We start from the raw sequence: 18,905 nt of genomic DNA on the forward strand, positions 1-18,905 counted from the left end.
ATGAAGTTGGACTGCCTTAGTGACTCCCTGTCTTATGTGACTTTTTTGTGATGGTCCTTTGGAAAGTCACATAAGACAGTGGCTGTATTACGTAGTTATATAAGACAGTATCGGCTGTATGTACGTAGTTATATAGAAAAGGGGAGATAATCATTATGTACATGGTTATAGAAAAGGGGAGATAATCATTATGTACATGGTTATAGAGAAAAGAGGAAATAATCATCATGTACATGGCTATATAGAAAAGAAGAGAGATAGTTTTGTATGCAGTTATGTAGAAAATCGGAAAATAGCTTTATTAAAGTGAACAGTCGGGCAAGGATGGCTAAAGTCGGTAAAAATGGTGTGAACGTATCCAGTATAATTTCTTATGAAATAGAAAAATAAAATCTCTCGTGAAAATCTGTCTGCGTACAAAGAAATTAGAAAGAATAGGTATCCTAAAACGTCCTCCCGGCTGACTATGTCCGTGGTTACATTTCCACGCAGCCTCGCTTTCAATGCTTTCAACTTTTCTTTATTTCAATGGTTAGAACTGGGAAACGTAAGCAGAACTTGACCGTCGTATTAATATGTGAGAACTTTTGGAAGGCCTATCAAGGCATTTAGACTGGTTTTCTTTGCCCGACTATTCACTTTAAGGATGTGTGTTATATTTTTAGGTAAATCCTCAGATGAACCACTTCGTGGAGAACACTTTTGGTGACATTGAGACGGCCACAAAAGATTTCTGGACGGAATGTCAGGAAGCCATGATGGTCAACATGCACAAACGGAATCGGGAGAGAGGAGACAGCAAACTCAAGTTCCAGGTATTGTTATATACCGCATAACATGTTAAATTGTCCTGTAGAAATTTTGTTGTTTCCACGGTTGTTAAGCAATCATGAAAGTTAAACCTCTGTATATAGACCAACTGTCTATAGAGACCACTTTTCCTTTGTACCTTGTGTGGTCTATACAGACAGGTTTGACTGTACTTATCCTTCATATTATTATGTGGCCTACAGCGTCAGATTATGGAGCCATTAAAAAGCAAGACGTCCCACGAGATAAGGAGGTTTCAGAACATCACAACACAGCTACGTAACCAACAGCTTTCTACCCTCCGACAGTGGAGAGCTACAAAACATTTCTTCACTGGTGAACGTGGAGCGTGGGCCGACAGGTCAGTAACATCAGTATGTAGAGATACACATTGTCATATTTGGACATGATTCATTAATCTTAATTCAATTTTGTTAGTTAGTTCAACAAATGGAAGCTCACCCAGCAGTTAGTTCAACAATTGGAAACTCACCCAGCCTCTCTATAGGGAGATAAGCATAAATATCAATTCCACTTCCTGAAAGTTATGATATTTCTAATGACTTCATTATAATATATTTATATATTATTGTCTAGGAACATCATTTCCCAACATTGGAAACTATCGAACCAGGAGAATTTCTCGCGTATGAAGGTAAAACTCGTCCAGAACCACAACTTTGACCCTCACACGGAGGCTGCCATGCTGCGGGATAATCTTGGTAAGGACGTTTATCTTACATCTGTAATGCCTCTTCATTAGTAGTGATTCAGGGTAGTGCAAAACAGTTAAAGCTTGTAGAACGCCAACTTTCAGCCTCTCATTATAAAGTATTGTGTCTATATCCAAAAGTATTATTCTGCATTTGCATATTACAGAGTTATCTGCCCTTGTGGATAAGTATTGATTGTGACATCATGTGTTTCAGACGGTTTCGTCATACTTTTCAGAGAAACCTGAGGCCAATTCAAATTTTTAAATTCTTCAGCTAAAGCTGAACACATTCAAGATGTAAAATCTCTGTTTAGATGTGTACCTTGCTGTTGTCAGGTATAAATGAGACAGATGAATCTGAGCAGCTACGGCGTTTAAGTGTTGCTAAGGAAGCTCTGGTATCTAAGGAAAATATTGCTGATGATACGATTACAGATGAGGAATGGAATGTGATAAGTTCTCAAGGGTAATTATTCTTTACTTCTGATTAGTTTAAAACATCCTATTCAATCTGTGACATTAATGTTTTTGCGGCTAGTCATTTGGACTAGTAAATCCTAAAATTTTACTAGTCCGACTATTTAATCACTAGTCCAAATTAATATACAGCCATTTTGCTTCAGGACTTCAATCATGATGAACTTACAATTTTTGGCCCAAATTACAGTTGGATGCGTTTGTGTTGCAAATTCTCACAAAGTGACGCTCCTGGATAGAAATACAGTGGAACTTCCCAAAATCGAACCTTCTCAAAACTGATCACCTCTAGAAACCCAACATGGATGTCATGTACGGAATGAATTCCTCTTTATTAATAGTATATAAAACTTCCCAAAACCAATCCCTCCCAATTCCGAATACCGGACCGATTTTGAGATCGGAATAGACAAATGTAACTAAAATACACTTCTGAAAACCGGCCTTACCTGATGAGCTACACCGATAGATTGCATTGAGGTCTGATCAACCGACCGTGAAATGCACACGTACCTGTACCATAGTTGTCGCATGCCATGTCCTGGGGCATGTATACAGATGTGAAGGCTATAGGTACACGGTAATTATACCCGATATGGTGGTGTAATTATTTAATCATGTCTATTGTTTAGATATTTAACGAAGGTCTACCATGTGCAGGCGGTTTGTTTACTGTAGGAAAACAAGCAGAGCTAGTAATAAAGTGAAAGTTTCGTATTCAAATCACACGGAATTTTTTTTATTTACATATGTAGTTGTCGGATAACGTAAATTATCTGTATGAAGAAGCCGAAGCCATGTAGAGTTTTAGAAAATGACTATGTCATATAATGACCGGCATCGACTGATCATCGTGTAATTAGACCATATAATTTGATTCTTGACGTAACCGGTAGCGATCGTAGTGTAGGTTAGTGCAGACGAGAACATCCCCAAGAACATTCACGCAACTAACTAACTAAACTACATTTATAAGCGGTAACAAAGTCAAGATTGTTGTAATCCATTCCTTTTTAAACATACGATTCTCTCTTTTTAACAATCAATATCGGTTGGTTTTAACGAACACTAGCCATTACATGCGGTACACTAGTGTAAAAAACGACTTCCGATCGATTAAATCCGGATCGTAATGATCGGTATTCGGTTCACTTCTCCAAACCGAACCCTCTCTAAACCGGCCGAAATTATGTGCACCTACCATGATCGGTTTCGGGAGGTTCCACTGTAGTAGCATACAGAATGCACTCAAAATGTGTTGAAAAATGCCATTGACTAACGGCCACTCTTGTAAATATAGCATTTACCTATTTTAATCAGTGAGGAGCCACTAGTCCAATTGGACTAGCTTATAACAATTGGCACTAGTCTGGCCATAAAATTACTTGTCATTGGCATCAGACTATTCACAGCCAGTGTCATTTAAAGATGTACCATGTGCGAGACGGTGGAGGACAGCTGGAGTATCTGTTGAGAAACCACTAACAAACAAAGTATGTTGCACCTTTTCTACACAGGATTCAAACAGAGGTGGTTAGATGTCTGGAAATCTTACCAACTTGGGCACAGTGGCTACTATCTATTCTTTTCATCTATGCATTAAATATAACATTTGATTAAGATGATAGATATTTGATTTTTAATAATTGTTTTTTCAGACCGAGTGAACACAACGACAAGGAAAAACTTGTCCACTCAGAGGAGTGTGAACTTGTGACCTTGGTGGACGTCATTAAAGGTCGTCTAGAGGTCACTACAACTCATGTTTATTTCTTCGACTGCAGCTCTAACAAAGAGGAGGGTAAGAGTTATCTCCCCTTGTGATAAAATTTTACTTATATTATTATGATAGATGTTGAAGGATAATTGATAAAAATAGAATGTAATGAAAATAATAATGAAAAGATTTTAGTCGCTGTTGATTCCAGTTTTGATGTTATTCTTCTATTGAATGATGTAAAGGAATTCTGTCACAAAAGTCCTAGTATGAGGTAGATATTCTACTAAACACTTTTAATTGACAGTTTTAACTAAAAATATAGCAACCATGTTTATGTTATTGTTCAGTGTTAAAAAAGAAAATTATGATCTTCTAAAAGAAAAAAAGAAAAATACAAAATAGATGCAATTTTGAATTTCAGACAGGAATAATATTTTTGAATAAAAAGTCTCTACACAAAGTGAAATGTACAAAACCCATTCACCCCTGAAGACACACTTAAGTTCTTCTTGTTCAATGACTGGAATAGTCCATTATAGAATTTCAGGGTGAATAAGTCGATAAATTTTTTGAAAACTTTTTTGATTTTACAGGAGGTGAAGACTTTAAATGGGCTGTGTCTAAATTAAGAGAAATCCATTTCCGTCGCTACAATTTACGCCGCAGTGCCTTAGAGATGTTTCTCGTCGATCAAACAAACTATTTTGTAAACTTTCAGCCAAAGGTTAGTGTAGTGTATCTCTGCATTAAGGGACAATAACACATAAATTGGTGGTCCAGGGGTGTAGAGATCAATAGAGATCGTAACCCCTGGAGTATCGAGGATTGTAAATTGGTGGTCCTAACTAAAGTTTACACGATGGCCATTTTTCTTACTATATAGTTATGTCTCTATATTTGACATGACATTTGTATTTTACATTCCACATTTTTTATAGATAGGATTTGGACATTTTCAATGGCTTATTTTTTCAAATATTGATATTTGTATTTTACAGGTCCGAAACAAAGTGTACAGTCGTATCCTAAGTCTCCGTCCACCAAACCTTATCTACTTCGGATCACGGTCACCGGCTGAGTTGCTCAAGTCCTCTGGTCTTACACAAGTAGGTTCAGCTCAGACTGGTCTGTTTCTCATATTCATGAAACAGAAACTGTTGTAAGTCATTGAATAATTCTTTTGTCTATTCTTCAGATCAAAAGTTATATAATTTTTTATGTGTGTCTCGGCACTCTCTTTACGTAGTAAATTTGTCATCAGTTCTTAACATCTTCTTTCTGTTGGAAAGTACAGTTTGTGATATGATAAAATTACACAACCAGTGAATGTTTACATATGTGACATTTGATGTGTACCCTGTCACTTTCATCAGACAGATGACTAGGCAGCATATGTACACAAAGTTGTAAAAAAGTGTACATTCAAGTTGTCTTCAAAATGACTGATGGATGATATTGACACTCACTGATGAGGCACATTTCAATCTAGAACCTTTATGTCATCATGTGTTAAATTATTAACTGGTTTTAAAACATTTCTTTGTCTGTTACAGAAATGGGTACAAAGGGAGATCTCCAACTTTGACTACCTGATCCAACTGAACACTATAGCAGGGAGGACATACAACGACCTCAGCCAGTACCCAGTGGTAAGCTCGAGCAAACCCTATGTAATTTGTCTTCTCCTTATAGAACTGGCCTTGTCTCTCTATGGAGGATAGAGATCTAGATGTAACACAAACAGCTTTTGTATTGTTAATATTTATATTGAAACTATATAACATTTGGTGCAATTTGATGATTTGGCTATGGTTGTGATTGAGTGGTTGTTATGTGACTAACCCTTCACCGTGTAGTGTAGATATTGGTGATAGTCCTTGGCTGTATTCACTCACTTATTACCAGGTGGATCACATCTAGAACATCACCTTTCTTTACACCAACAGATTCCAAGTCATAGTTAAGGTTCTATTGCTTTGGAATAATTTTGTTATTTTACATTTAGGTACACTATAATGATCTCCTGACTGGCGCTGATGATCATAGTAATAAGGCCTATAGGGGTAAAGAATTAGGGAAGGTTTCTTTCATTTCAGTTTCCATGGATATTGAGTGACTATATCTCCGAGACGTTAGACCTAAACAACCCGGAGACATTCCGAGATTTATCCAAACCTATTGGTGCTGTGAATCCTAAGAATATAGAAAGTGTGAGAGAAAAGTAAGTAATGAAGGGTTACGGTACTAAATACAGATAACAATGTATTAGGGAGACAAACGGATGGAATCATGTAGGCTGTACTCATATTGGTAAGAATATCTTAACCAAAACTGCTGATTTGTCAAGAAAAATGGCTTTGTTGTCTCACACAAGTTTGCCTTCCGAGACATTAAAATGTTGTCACAGATTAACATGTGTGACGTCAAATAGTTTGTCTGTTACATGTATGACCTTTTTAAATTTTTTTAACGTTTGTTTGATATACATGAACTGTTGGTCTGAGTAGGTTAATCTTGTGTGCATATCTTTTTATACCCCGCCCAACGAAAGTGGCGGGGGATATACAAATGGGTTCCGTCCGTCCGTCCGTACGAATGGTTTCCGGAGCATAACTCTAAAACCAGTAGAGATATTTCCACGAAACTTCATACACACATTGGTCTTATGGTCTAGTAGTGCCTTTTGCTATTTTTAGGTTTTCATTTTTTGCATTTTTTCCGTAACCATGAAAACATTGCTGAAAATATCATATTTTTGTACCAGGTTCGTTTCCGGAGCATAACTCTAAAACCAGAAGAGATATTTTCACGAAACTTCATAGACACATTGGTCTTATGGTCTAGTAGTGCCTTTTGCTATTTTAAGGTTTTCACTTTCTGTACTTTTTTTCTGTAACCATGGAAACATTGCTGAAAATGGCAGATTTTTGTGCAAGAATCGTTTCAGGAGCACAACTCTAAAACCAGCAGAGATATTTCCATGAAACTTCATAGACATATTGTTCTTATAGTCTAGTAGTGCCTTTTGCTATTTTTAGGTTTTCATTTTTTGCACTTTTTCCTGGTTTTTTTCATACACATAAGTCTCCACAATCAAACTTACTTCAGCTTTGATATCTCCATTGACGGGGGATCTGAATGACTATGTCCTTGTTAAAATTTATGATGTATAATATGACATTGATTACTATTAGATACGAGACATTCGAGGATCCTTCGGGCGTGATTGAGAAGTTCCACTACGGTACTCACTATTCCAACGCTGCTGGTGTAATGCACTACATGATTAGGATGGAACCCTTCACAGGATTACATATACAGCTACAGAGTGGAAGGTAGGCTTAGTTATCCCCTTGTGTTGCATGGTTATCCATCCAGGTTATTTTCTCTTTTAAAGCAAGGATTAAATTTCATTGTAAAGTCAGGTTATCTCACCTTGTAATGTCTGGTAGTGGGTTTGAGGACCTAATATATATGTCGGTGTTAGTTGTAGTTCACCAGATTTGATGTCGCTGACTGACAGTTCCATTTTATTATTTTAATTATTTGAGGATCTAATATTCTTGTTTTGATTCTCCAGATTTGACATCACTGACCGACAGTTCCATTCTGTGATTTAAATTTTTTGAGGACCTAATATTCTTGTTTTAATTCTCCAGATTCGACGTTGCTGACCGACAGTTCCATTCTGTGATTGGTACCTGGTCCAGTCTGATGGACAACCCTAATGATGTCAAGGAGCTCATACCTGAGTTCTTCTACCTTCCTGATTTTCTAGTCAACAACAATGGTAAGTCCTGCTGAAGACTTCAGTAACAGTTACTGTGATAGTGGCCATTTCCACGAGTGCTTAATTTCACAATTTACATGGATAACACTTCCATGGTGTTGTAATTTTTGCGTTTAAGACACACATTAGACTTTTAACATCAGAGTCCATAAATGTACACAATATTATGCTCAGGGGAAACGTTCTAGATCATGCAACCTAATGTTTTTTGAATTGAGACTTTTTAAAAGTGTAATTTTTGATACAGGATTTGACCTAGGCCTGCTACAGATTTCTAGGGAGCCTGTTGGGGATGTTATTTTACCGAAGTGGGCCAAATCACCGGAGGACTTCATCTGGAAACATAAGCAAGCCTTGGTGAGTGGGGAGTGTTGTCATGGATTTGGTGAGTGGGGAGTGTTGTCATGGATTTGGTGAGTGGGGAGTGTTGTCATGGATTTGGTGAGTGGGGAGTGTTGTCATGGATTTGGTGAGTGGGGAGTGTTGTCATGGATTTGGTGAGTGGGGAGTGTTGTCATGGATTTGGTGAGTGGGGACTGTTGTCATGGATTTGGTGAGTGGGGAGTGTTGTCATGGATTTGGTGAGTGGGGAGTGTTGTCATGGATTTGGTGAGTGGGGAGTGTTGTCATGGATTTGGTGAGTGGGGAGTGTTGTCATGGATTTGGTGAGTGGGGGTGTTGTCATGGATTTGGTGAGTGGGGGATGTTGTCATGGATTTGGTGAGTGGGGAGTGTTGTCATGGATTTGGTGAGTGGGGAGTGTTGTCATGGATTTGGTGAGTGGGGAGTGTTGTCATGGATTTGGTGAGTGGGGAGTGTTGTCATGGATTTGGTGAGTGGGGGATGTTGTCATGGATTTGGTGAGTGGGGGATGTGTTGTCATGGATTTGGTGAGTGGGGAGTGTTGTCATGGATTTGTGGTGAGTGGGGACTGTTGTCATGGATTTGGTGAGTGGGGAGTGTTGTCATGGATTTGGTGAGTGGGGAGTGTTGTCATGGATTTGGTGAGTGGGGAGTGTTGTCATGGATTTGGTGAGTGGGGAGTGTTGTCATGGATTTGGTGAGTGGGGAGTGTTGTCATGGATTTGGTGAGTGGGGAGTGTTGTCATGGATTTGGTGAGTGGGGAGTGTTGTCATGGATTTGGTGAGTGGGGAGTGTTGTCATGGATTTGGTGAGTGGGGAGTGTTGTCATGGATTTGGTGAGTGGGGACTGTTGTCATGGATTTGGTGAGTGGGGACTGTTGTCATGGATTTGGTGGAGTGGGGACTGTTGTCATGGATTTTAGTGGGATTTGTCATGGATTTGGTGAGTGGGGATGTTGTCATGGATTTGGTGAGTGGGGAGTGTTGTCATGGATTTGGTGAGTGGGGAGTGTTGTCATGGATTTGGTGAGTGGGGAGTGTTGTCATGGATTTGGTGAGTGGGGAGTGTTGTCATGGATTTGGTGAGTGGGGAGTGTTGTCATGGATTTGGTGAGTGGGGAGTGTTGTCATGGATTTGGTGAGTGGGGAGTGTTGTCATGGATTTGGTGAGTGGGGAGTGTTGTCATGGATTTGGTGAGTGGGGAGTGTTGTCATGGATTTGGTGAGTGGGGAGTGTTGTCATGGATTTGGTGAGTGGGGAGTGTTGTCATGGATTTGGTGAGTGGGGAGTGTTGTCATGGATTTGGTGAGTGGGGAGTGTTGTCATGGATTTGGTGAGTGGGGAGTGTTGTCATGGATTTGGTGAGTGGGGAGTGTTGTCATGGATTTGGTGAGTGGGGAGTGTTGTCATGGATTTGGTGAGTGGGGAGTGTTGTCATGGATTTGGTGAGTGGGGAGTGTTGTCATGGATTTTGGTGGTGGGGGAGTGTTGTCATGGATTTGGTGAGTGGGGAGTGTTGTCATGGATTTGGTGAGTGGGGAGTGTTGTCATGGATTTGGTGAGTGGGGAGTGTTGTCATGGATTTGGTGAGTGGGGAGTGTTGTCATGGATTTGGTGAGTGGGGGATGTTGTCATGGATTTGGTGAGTGGGGATGTTGTATGGATTTGGTGAGTGGGGACTGTTGTCATGGATTTGGTGAGTGGGGAGTGTTGTCATGGATTTGGTGAGTGGGGAGTGTTGTCATGGATTTGGTGAGTGGGGAGTGTTGTCATGGATTTGGTGAGTGGGGAGTGTTGTCATGGATTTGGTGAGTGGGGGACTGTTGTCATGGATTTGGTGAGTGGGGACTGTTGTCATGGATTTGGTGAGTGGGGAGTGTTGTCATGGATTTGGTGAGTGGGGAGTGTTGTCATGGATTTGGTGAGTGGGGAGTGTTGTCATGGATTTGGTGAGTGGGGACTGTTGTCATGGATTTGGTGAGTGGGGGACTGTTGTCATGGATTTGGTGAGTGGGGAGTGTTGTCATGGATTTGGTGAGTGGGGAGTGTTGTCATGGATTTGGTGAGTGGGGACTGTTGTCATGGATTTGGTGAGTGGGGACTGTTGTCATGGATTTGGTGAGTGGGGGACTGTTGTCATGGATTTGGTGAGTGGGGAGTGTTGTCATGGATTTGGTGAGTGGGGAGTGTTGTCATGGATTTGGTGAGTGGGGAGTGTTGTCATGGATTTGGTGAGTGGGGAGTGTTGTCATGGATTTGGTGAGTGGGGGACTGTTGTCATGGATTTGGTGAGTGGGGACTGTTGTCATGGATTTGGTGAGTGGGGGACTGTTGTCATGGATTTGGTGAGTGGGGACTGTTGTCATGGATTTGGTGAGTGGGGACTGTTGTCATGGATTTGGTGAGTGGGGAGTGTTGTCATGGATTTGGTGGAGTGGGGAGTGTTGTCATGGATTTGGTGAGTGGGGAGTGTTGTCATGGATTTGGTGAGTGGGGAGTTGTCATGGAGTGTTCATGGATTTGGTGAGTGGGGATGTTGTCATGGATTTGGTAGTGGGGACTGTTGTCATGGATTTGGTGAGTGGGGCTGTTGTCATGGATTTGGTGAGTGGGAGTGTTGTCATGGATTGGTGAGTGGGAGTGTTGTCATGGATTTGGTGAGTGGGGTGGAGATGGATGTTGTCATGGATTTGGTGAGTGGGAGTGTTGTCATGGATTTGGTGAGTGGGATGTTGTCATGGATTTGGTGAGTGGGGAGTGTTGTCATGGATTTGGTGAGTGGGGAGTGTTGTCATGGATTTGGTGAGTGGGGGACTGTTGTCATGGATTTGGTGAGTGGGGAGTGTTGTCATGGATTTGGTGAGTGGGGAGTGTTGTCATGGATTTGGTGAGTGGGGAGTGTTGTCATGGATTTGGTGAGTAGGGGAGTGTTGTCATGGATTTGGTGAGTGGGGAGTGTTGTCATGGATTTGGTGAGTGGGGAGTGTTGTCATGGATTTGGTGAGTGGGGAGTGTTGTCATGGATTTGGTGAGTGGGGAGTGTTGTCATGGATTTGGTGAGTGGGGAGTGTTGTCATGGATTTGGTGAGTGGGGAGTGTTGTCATGGATTTGGTGAGTGGGGAGTGTTGTCATGGATTTGGTGAGTGGGGAGTGTTGTCATGGATTTGGTGAGTGGGGAGTGTTGTCATGGATTTGGTGAGTGGGGAGTGTTGTCATGGATTTGGTGAGTGGGGAGTGTTGTCATGGATTTGGTGAGTGGGGAGTGTTGTCATGGATTTGGTGAGTGGGGAGTGTTGTCATGGATTTGGTGAGTGGGGAGTGTTGTCATGGATTTGGTGAGTGGGGAGTGTTGTCATGGATTTGGTGAGTGGGGAGTGTTGTCATGGATTTGGTGAGTGGGGAGTGTTGTCATGGATTTGGTGAGTGGGGAGTGTTGTCATGGATTTGGTGAGTGGGGGAGTGTGTTGTCATGGATTTGGTGAGTGGGGAGTGTTGTCATGGATTTGGTGAGTGGGGAGTGTTGTCATGGATTTGGTGAGTGGGGAGTGTTGTCATGGATTTGGTGAGTGGGGAGTGTTGTCATGGATTTGGTGAGTGGGGAGTGTTGTCATGGATTTGGTGAGTGGGGGAGTGTTGTCATGGATTTGGTGAGTGGGGAGTGTTGTCATGGATTTGGTGAGTGGGGAGTGTTGTCATGGATTTGGTGAGTGGGGGGAGTGTTGTCATGGATTTGGTGAGTGGGGGAGTGTTGTCATGGATTTGGTGAGTGGGGAGTGTTGTCATGGATTTGGTGAGTGGGGAGTGTTGTCATGGATTTGGTGAGTGGGGAGTGTTGTCATGGATTTGGTGAGTGATGGGGAGTGTTGTCATGGATTTGGTGAGTGGGGAGTGTTGTCATGGATTTGGTGAGTGGGGGACTGTTGTCATGGATTTGGTGAGTGGGGAGTGTTGTCATGGATTTGGTGAGTGGGGAGTGTTGTCATGGATTTGGTGAGTGGGGAGTGTTGTCATGGATTTGGTGAGTGGGGAGTGTTGTCATGGATTTGGTGAGTGAGTGGGTGAGTGTTGTCATGGATTTGGTGAGTGGGGAGTGTTGTCATGGATTTGGTGAGTGGGGACTGTTGTCATGGATTTGGTGAGTGGGGACTGTTGTCATGGATTTGGTGAGTGGGGACTGTTATCATGGATTTGGTGAGTGGGGACTGTTGTCATGGATTTGGTGAGTGGGAGTGTTGTCATGGATTTGGTGAGTGGGGAGTGTTGTCATGGATTTGGTGAGTGGGGAGTGTTGTCATGGATTTGGTGAGTGGGGGACTGTTGTCATGGATTTGGTGAGTGGGGGACTGTTGTCATGGATTTGGTGAGTGGGGAGTGTTGTCATGGATTTGGTGAGTGGGGACTGTTGTCATGGATTTGGTGAGTGGGGACTGTTGTCATGGATTTGGTGAGTGGGGACTGTTGTCATGGATTTGGTGAGTGAGGAGTGTTGTCATGGATTTGGTGAGTGGGGAGTGTTGTCATGGATTTGGTGAGTGGGGAGTGTTGTCATGGATTTGGTGAGTGGGGACTGTTGTCATGGATTTGGTGAGTGGGGAGTGTTGTCATGGATTTGGTGAGTGGGGAGTGTTGTCATGGATTTGGTGAGTGGGGACTGTTGTCATGGATTTGGTGAGTGGGGGACTGTTGTCATGGATTTGGTGAGTGGGGAGTGTTGTCATGGATTTGGTGAGTGGGGACTGTTGTCATGGATTTGGTGAGTGGGGACTGTTGTCATGGATTTGGTGAGTGGGGGACTGTTGTCATGGATTTGGTGAGTGGGGAGTGTTGTCATGGATTTGGTGAGTGGGGAGTGTTGTCATGGATTTGGTGAGTGGGGGACTGTTGTCATGGATTTGGTGAGTGGGGACTGTTGTCATGGATTTGGTGAGTGGGGAGTGTTGTCATGGATTTGGTGAGTGGGGGACTGTTGTCATGGATTTGGTGAGGACTGTTGTCATGGATTTGGTGAGTGGGGGACTGTTGTCATGGATTTGGTGAGTGGGGACTGTTGTCATGGATTTGGTGAGTGGGGACTGTTGTCATGGATTTGGTGAGTGGGGAGTGTTGTCATGGATTTGGTGAGTGGGGAGTGTTGTCATGGATTTGGTGAGTGGGGGACTGTTGTCATGGATTTGGTGAGTGGGATTGTTGTCATGGATTTGGTGAGTGGGGAGTGTTGTCATGGATTTGGTGAGTGGGGAGTGTTGTCATGGATTTGGTGAGTGGGGAGTATTGTCATGGATTTGGTGAGTGGGGAGTGTTGTCATGGATTTGGTGAGTGGGGACTGTTGTCATGGATTTGGTGAGTGGGGACTGTTGTCATGGATTTGGTGAGTGGGGAGTGTTGTCATGGATTTGGTGAGTGGGGAGTGTTGTCATGGATTTGGTGAGTGGGGACTGTTGTCATGGATTTGGTGAGTGGGAGTGTTGTCATGGATTTGGTGAGTGGGGGAGTGTTGTCATGGATTTGGTGAGTGGGGAGTGTTGTCATGGATTTGGTGAGTGGGGAGTGTTGTCATGGATTTGGTGAGTGGGGAGTGTTGTCATGGATTTGGTGAGTGGGGAGTGTTGTCATGGATTTGGTGAGTGGGGATGTGTTGTCATGGATTTGGTGAGTGGGGGTTGTCATGGATGTTGAGTGGGTGTGCATGGATTTGGTGAGTGGGGAGTGTTGTCATGGATTTGGTGAGTGGGGAGTGTTGTCATGGATTTGGTGAGTGGGGGAGTGTTGTCATGGATTTGGTGAGTGGGGAGTGTTGTCATGGATTTGGTGAGTGGGGAGTGTTGTCATGGATTTGGTGAGTGTGGGGAGTGTTGTCATGGATTTGGTGAGTGGGGAGTGTTGTCATGGATTTGGTAGTGGGATGTGTTGTCATGGATTTGGTGAGTGGGGAGTGTTGTCATGGATTTGGTGAGTGGGGACTGTTGTCATGGATTTGGTGAGTGGGGACTGTTGTCATGGATTTGGTGAGTGGGGAGTGTTGTCATGGATTTGGTGAGTGGGGAGTGTTGTCATGGATTTGGTGAGTGGGGACTGTTGTCATGGATTTGGTGAGTGGGGAGTGTTGTCATGGATTTTGGTGAGTGGGGAGTGTTGTCATGGATTTGGTGAGTGGGGAGTGTTGTCATGGATTTGGTGAGTGGGGACTATGTCATGGATTTGGTGAGTGGGGACTGTTGTCATGGATTTGGTGAGTGGGGACTGTTGTCATGGATTTGGTGAGTGGGGACTGTTGCCATGGATTTGGTGAGTGTTGTCATGGATTTGGTGAGTGGGGAGTGTTGTCATGGATTTGGTGAGTGGGGAGTGGTCATGGATTGGTGAGTGGGGACTGTTGTCATGGATTTGGTGAGTGGGGACTGTTGTCATGGATTTTGTCGGATTGTGGACTGGATTTGGTGAGTGGGGACTGTTGTCATGGATTTGGTGAGTGGGGAGTGTTGTCATGGATTTGGTGAGTGGGGAGTGTTGTCATGGATTTGGTGAGTGGGGAGTGTTGTCATGGATTTGGTGAGTGGGGATGTTGTCATGGATTTGGGAGATGGTGGGTGGATTATCATGGATTTGGTGAGTGGGGACTGTTGTCATGGATTTGGTGAGTGGGGGACTGTTGTCATGGATTTGGTGAGGAGTGTTGTCATGGATTTGGTGGGGGGGTGTTGTCATGGATTTGGTGAGTGGGGAGTGTTGTCATGGATTTGGTGAGTGGGGGACTGTTGTCATGGATTTGGTAAGTGAGGACTGTTATCATGGATTTGGTGAGTGGGGACTGTTGTCATGGATTTGGTGAGTGGGGAGTGTTGTCATGGATTTGGTGAGGACTGTTGTCATGGATTTGATGATGAGTGGGGAGTGTTGTCATGGATTTGGTGAGTGGGGGACTGTTGTCATGGATTTGGTAAGTGAGGACTGTTATCATGGATTTGGTGAGTGGGGACTGTTGTCATGGATTTGGTGAGTGGGGAGTGTTGTCATGGATTTGGTGAGTGGGGAGTGTTGTCATGGATTTGGTGAGTGGGGAGTGTTGTCATGGATTTGGTGAGTGGGGACTGTTGTCATGGATTTGGTGAGTGGGGGACTGTTGTCATGGATTTGGTGAGTGGGGAGTGTTGTCATGGATTTGGTGAGTGGGGGAGTGTTGTCATGGATTTGGTGAGTGGGGGACTGTTGTCATGGATTTGGTGAGGACTGTTGTCATGGATTTGATGAGTGGGGAGTGTTGTCATGGATTTGGTGAGTGGGGAGTGTTGCATGGATTTGATGAGTGGGGACTGTTGTCATGGATTTGGTGAGTGGGGGACTGTTGTCATGGATTTGGTAAGTGAGGACTGTTATCATGGATTTGGTGAGTGGGGACTGTTGCCATGGATTTGGTGAGTCGGGAGTGTTGTCATGGATTTGGTGAGTGGGGACTGTTGTCATGGATTTGGTGAGTGGGGACTGTTGTCATGGATTTGGTGAGTGGGGGACTGTTGTCATGGATTTGGTAAGTGAGGACTGTTGGCAAACCTTTAATTTAGGCTTTAATGGCTACAAACATTTATGTGTCAGACTTTCTGAAATAAGTTACTGTAAAGCAACTACTTTCATGAATTTCACAATGCATGTAAAATCACAAATTTAAAATTTTTCTCAGACAATTAATATCTACATTTCTTACATTGATATGAATTTCCTTTCAATTTTTTAAACAGCAAAATTAATGTTAGTCTTTGTAAACTTGTGAAATGGAAGCGCGGAATTTGATAGCAGTATTAATGATAAGACTTTTATATAGGACGTGATATTTATGACTGTCACAATATTTACTTTTATTGTATCAGGAGTGTGAGCATGTTTCCAGTAACCTACATCAGTGGATTGATCTGATATTTGGACACAAACAGAAAGGTCCTGCAGCTGCCGAGGCTCTTAATGTCTTCTACTACTGTACCTACGAAGGTAACTCAATTATAGTCTTAATGTCTTTTACTACTGTACTTACGAAAGGAACTCAATTATAGTCTTAATGTCTTCTACTACTGTACCTACGAAAGGAACTCAATTATAGTCTTAATGTCTTCTACTACTGTACCTACGAAGTTAACTCAATTATAGTCTTAATGTCTTCTACTACTGTACCTACGAAGTTAACTCAATTATAGTCTTAATGTCTTCTACAACTTTACCTGCGAAGGTAACTCAATTATAGTCTTAATGTCTTCTACTACTGTACCTACGAAAGGAACTCAATTATAGTCTTAATGTCTTCTACTACTGTACCTACGAAGGTAACTCAATTATAGTCTTAATGTCTTCTACAACTGTACCTACGAAGGTAACTCAATTATAGACTTAATGTCTTCTACAACTTTACCTGCGAAAGGAACTCAATTATAGTCTTAATGTCTTCTACTACTGTACCTACGAAGGTAACTCAATTATAGTCTTAATGTCTTCTACTACTGTACCTACGAAGTTAACTCAATTATAGTCTTAATGTCTTCTACAACTTTACCTGCGAAGGTAACTCAATTATAGTCTTAATGTCTTCTACTATTGTACCTACGAAAGGAACTCAATTATAGTCTTAACGTCTTCTACTACTGTACCTACGAAGTTAACTCAATTATAGTCTTAATGTCGTCTACTACTGTACTTACGAAGGTAACTCAATTATAGTCTTAATGTCTTCTACTACTGTACCTACGAAGGTAACTCAATTATAGTCTTAATGTCTTCTACTACTGTACCTACGAAGTTAACTCAATTATAGTCTTAATGTCTTCTACTACTGTACCTACGAAGTTAACTCAATTATAGTCTTAATGTCTTCTACTACTGTACTTACGAAGGTAACACAATTATAGTCTTAATGTCTTCTACAACTGTACCTACGAAGGTAACTCAATTATAGTCTTAATGTCGTCTACTACTGTACTTACGAAGGTAACACAATTATAGTCTTAATGTCTTCTACTACTGTACCTACGAAGGTAACTCAATTATAGTCTTAATGTCTTCTACTACTGTACCTACGAAGGTAACTCAATTATAGTCTTAATGTCTTCTACTACTGTACCTACGAAGGTAACTCAATTATAGTCTTAATGTCTTCTACTACTGTACCTACGAAAGGAACTCAATTATAGTCTTAATGTCTTCTACTACTGTACCTACGAAAGGAACTCAATTATAGTCTTAATGTCTTCTACTACTGTACCTACGAAGTTAACTCAATTATAGTCTTAATATCTTCTACTACTGTACCTACGAAAGGAACTCAATTATAGTCTTAATGTCTTCTACTACTGTACCTACGAAAGGAACTCAATTATAGTCTTAATGTCTTCTACTACTGTACCTACGAAAGGAACTCAATTATAGTCTTAATGTCTTCTACTACTGTACCTACGAAAGGAACTCAATTATAGTCTTAATGTCTTCTACTACTGTACCTACGAAGTTAACTCAATTATAGTCTTAATGTCTTCTACTACTGTACCTACGAAAGGAACTCAATTATAGTCTTAATGTCTTCTACTACTGTACCTACGAAAGGAACTCAATTATAGTCTTAATGTCTTCTACTACTGTACCTACGAAAGGAACTCAATTATAGTCTTAATGTCTTCTACTACTGTACCTACGAAAGGAACTCAATTATAGTCTTAACGTCTTCTACTATTGTACCTACGAAAGGAACTCAATTATAGTCTTAATGTCTTCTACTACTGTACCTACGAAAGGAACTCAATTATAGTCTTAATGTCTTCTACTACTGTACCTACGAAGGTAACTCAATTATAGTCTTAATGTCTTCTACTATTGTACCTACGAAAGGAACTCAATTATAGTCTTAATGTCGTCTACTACTGTACTTACGAAGGTAACACAATTATAGTCTTAATATCTTCTACTACTGTACCTACGAAAGGAACTCAATTATAGTCTTAACGTCTTCTACTACTGTACTACGAAGTTAACTCTACTTAATGTCTTCTACTACTGTACCTACGAAAGGAACTCAATTATAGTCTTAATGTCTTCTACTACTGTACCTACGAAGGTAACACAATTATAGTCTTAATGTCTTCTACTACTGTACCTACGAAAGGAACTCAATTATAGTCTTAATGTCTTCTACTATTGTACCTACGAAAGGAACTCAATTATAGTCTTAATGTCTTCTACTACTGTACCTACGAAAGGAACTCAATTATAGTCTTAATGTCTTCTACTACTGTACCTACGAAAGGAACTCAATTATAGTCTTAATGTCTTCTACTACTGTACCTACGAAAGGAACTCAATTATAGTCTTAATGTCTTCTACTATTGTACCTACGAAAGGAACTCAATTATAGTCTTAATGTCTTCTACTACTGTACCTACGAAGGTAACTCAATTATAGTCTTAATGTCTTTTACTATTGTACCTACGAAGGTAACTCAATTATAGTCTTAATGTCTTCTACTACTGTACCTACGAAAGGAACTCAATTATAGTCTTAATGTCTTCTACTACTGTACCTACGAAAGGAACTCAATTATAGTCTTAATGTCTTCTACTATTGTACCTACGAAAGGAACTCAATTATAGTCTTAATGTCTTCTACTACTGTACCTACGAAAGGAACTCAATTATAGTCTTAATGTCTTCTACTACTGTACCTACGAAGGTAACTCAATTATAGTCTTAATGTCTTCTACTACTGTACCTACGAAAGGAACTCAATTATAGTCTTAATGTCTTCTACTATTGTACCTACGAAGGTAACTCAATTATAGTCTTAATGTCTTCTACTACTGTACCTACGAAAGGAACTCAATTATAGTCTTAACGTCTTCTACTACTGTACCTACGAAAGGAACTCAATTATAGTCTTAATGTCTTCTACTACTGTACCTACGAAGGTAACTCAATTATAGTCTTAATGTCTTCTACTACTGTACCTACGAAGGTAACTCAATTATAGTCTTAATGTCTTCTACTACTGTACCTACGAA

General features: G+C 41.4%; 1 protein-coding gene across 6 annotated transcripts in view; it reads left to right on the top strand.

Annotated features, from left to right (window-relative positions):
• LOC138310490 (neurobeachin-like protein 1) overlaps positions 1–18,905 on the top strand; it is an 81,398-nt gene that overhangs the window by 49,344 nt on the left and 13,149 nt on the right. For all 6 annotated transcript variants that reach the window (XR_011206437.1, XM_069251725.1, XM_069251728.1 and 3 more), the window contains 13 exons: positions 666–815; positions 1,014–1,171; positions 1,408–1,532; positions 1,862–1,991; positions 3,661–3,803; positions 4,316–4,446; positions 4,721–4,828; positions 5,276–5,371; positions 5,819–5,943; positions 6,917–7,057; positions 7,382–7,512; positions 7,760–7,869; positions 15,742–15,859. Coding sequence is in view for 5 of the 6 variants with exons in the window: in XM_069251725.1 (XP_069107826.1) it covers positions 666–815; positions 1,014–1,171; positions 1,408–1,532; positions 1,862–1,991; positions 3,661–3,803; positions 4,316–4,446; positions 4,721–4,828; positions 5,276–5,371; positions 5,819–5,943; positions 6,917–7,057; positions 7,382–7,512; positions 7,760–7,869; positions 15,742–15,859 (1,666 nt within the window). In the remaining variant the exon portion in view is untranslated. The remainder of the gene's footprint in view (positions 1–665; positions 816–1,013; positions 1,172–1,407; positions 1,533–1,861; positions 1,992–3,660; positions 3,804–4,315; positions 4,447–4,720; positions 4,829–5,275; positions 5,372–5,818; positions 5,944–6,916; positions 7,058–7,381; positions 7,513–7,759; positions 7,870–15,741; positions 15,860–18,905) is intronic.

Source organism: Argopecten irradians, chromosome 16, assembly GCF_041381155.1.
Source record: "Argopecten irradians isolate NY chromosome 16, Ai_NY, whole genome shotgun sequence".
Classification (NCBI taxonomy): Eukaryota; Metazoa; Mollusca; class Bivalvia; order Pectinida; family Pectinidae; genus Argopecten; species Argopecten irradians.